This window comes from Sinocyclocheilus grahami, unplaced genomic scaffold (genome assembly GCF_001515645.1).
Source record: "Sinocyclocheilus grahami isolate Dianchi unplaced genomic scaffold, SAMN03320097.WGS_v1.1 scaffold1913.1, whole genome shotgun sequence".
Lineage (NCBI taxonomy): Eukaryota > Metazoa > Chordata > Actinopteri > Cypriniformes > Cyprinidae > Sinocyclocheilus > Sinocyclocheilus grahami.
In genome coordinates this window covers 33787-35707 of record NW_015507092.1, presented here as the reverse complement: position 1 = coordinate 35707, position 1921 = coordinate 33787, and the positions used below count along the sequence as shown (strand labels likewise).

General features: G+C 46.7%; 1 protein-coding gene across 5 annotated transcripts in view; it reads left to right on the top strand.

Annotated features, from left to right (window-relative positions):
* snx16 (sorting nexin 16) overlaps nt 1-1921 on the top strand; it is an 8429-nt gene that overhangs the window by 3485 nt on the left and 3023 nt on the right. For all 5 annotated transcript variants that reach the window (XM_016259724.1, XM_016259721.1, XM_016259719.1 and 2 more), the window contains exons 4-7: nt 494-642; nt 739-808; nt 1147-1283; nt 1385-1501. In XM_016259724.1, the coding sequence (XP_016115210.1) occupies nt 494-642; nt 739-808; nt 1147-1283; nt 1385-1501 (473 nt within the window). The remainder of the gene's footprint in view (nt 1-493; nt 643-738; nt 809-1146; nt 1284-1384; nt 1502-1921) is intronic.

Genomic DNA, 1921 nt, shown 5'->3' with positions numbered 1-1921 from the left:
GCGGGTGTCGTGTGTGTGTGTGTGAGTGTGTGTGTGTGTGTGTGTGTGTGTGTGTGTGTGTGTGTGTGTGTGTGTGTGTGTGTGTGTGTGTGTGTGTGTGTGAGACGGTGTGTGTGAGAGTGAGAGAGTGTGTGTGTGAGACGGTGTGTGTGAGAGTGAGAGTGTCTGTGTGTGAGACGGTGTGTGTCTGTGTGTGAGACGGTGTGTGTCTGTGTGTGAGACGGTGTGTGTCTGTGAGAGTGTCTGTGAGAGTGTCTGTGTGTGAGACGGTGTGTGTGAGACGGTGTGTGTGTGTGTGTGTGTGAGACGGTGTGTGTGTGTGTGTGTGAGAGTGTGTGACAGTGTGTGTGTGTGTGACAGTGTGTGTGTGTGACAGTGTGTGTGACAGTGTGTGTGTGTGTGTGTGTGTGTGTGTGTGTGTGTGTGTGTGTGTGTGTGTTGGAGTGTGTTTAGAAGCAGCTCCAGTGCTCAGCTGATGTCTCTCTGTCTGCAGCTGAAGGAGATGTTTCCGGGGTTCAGACTGTCTCTTCCTCCGAAGCGCTGGTTCAAAGACAACTATGAGACGGAGTTCTTGGAGGACAGACAGCTGGGCCTGCAGGCCTTCCTCCAGAACCTCGTGGCACACAAAGACATCGCCAACTGGTGAGCGCAGGATTCACTGCTCAGTCTAGCATTTGTAACGCTTTAATTGACTAAGCTGACTGAAGTATGTGTGTGATGGATCGTATTGTTCCTCAGTGTGGCGGTTCGGGAGTTCTTGTGTCTGGATGATCCTCCCGGCCCGTTTGACAGTCTGGAGGAGAGTCGGGTGAGTCGTCAGCTTGTGAAATACGAACACCAAACATTAAACTGCACTTTCTGAGATCATAAGGGAGATGCACATCACAGAAGACACTGTTAACAATGTTTGATGCAACTGGTGCTAAAATAGGTTTCATGACCCTTTAACTCATCTTACTGATTACCCACAATCCTTTAATGTGGGGTCACATGACTGTAAACCCGGCCAATGACTGTAATAAAGCTGGCATTAGGGATAGATGTAGAAAATAAAAATGTTAAGACAGAGTTAATAAAAGTGCAAATGAGGATTTGAAAAGCAGCACAGGACTCGAGAAACGAGAGTTATGTCTGTCTGTCCATCAGGCGTTCTGTGAGACTCTGGAGGAGTGTAACTACAGGCTTCAGAAGGAACTTCTTGATAAACAGCGAGAGATAAACTGCTTAAAGAAAACACTGGATGAGAAAGAGCGCCACATTCAGATGCTGGAAGGACGAATCAAGTAAATCTAGAACATTTCACAGACTCAGTGCACTTATAAGAACAGCAGCGTTACAGCAGACAGACAGACTGACTGTGTGAGTGTGTGTGTGTGTGTGTCAGCGGGGACGTTCTCACTCCAGACAGTCCGTGTTGTGCGTCCGGAGCGGGCAGCGACTGCAGTCTGGACGTGGAGTCTTCTGCTGCGGAGGCCGATCAGGAGCTGCAGGATGAAAGCCAGTGAGTTCTCTAGAGCTTGTCTGTGCAAAATTTGAGAGAACTTTGTATTTTGGACTTTTTGTGTTTTATTTTAATTTAAAAAATATCAGCATCCAATTAAATGCATGTTATTGGTCTGACTGTGAATGATTAATTCATGTATTTGTTTAATAATGTCGTGTCAGGATTCTCCAATCATATAGTGCTCTTAAACTCCGCCCCTCAAGTACATCTGCATACAGAGCCACGCCCACAAATCAACAACTGATGCATAGAACCAATCCCTGCATTACATCTTTTTTGATAATCTGTCAGAATACAGAAGAAAAGATTTGTTGCTACCTCTGATGCAGATGCACTGATGTGTGTGTGTGTGTGTGTGTGTGTGTGTGTGTGTGTGTGTCTGTCTGTCTGTCTGTGTGTGTCTGTGTGTGTCTGTGT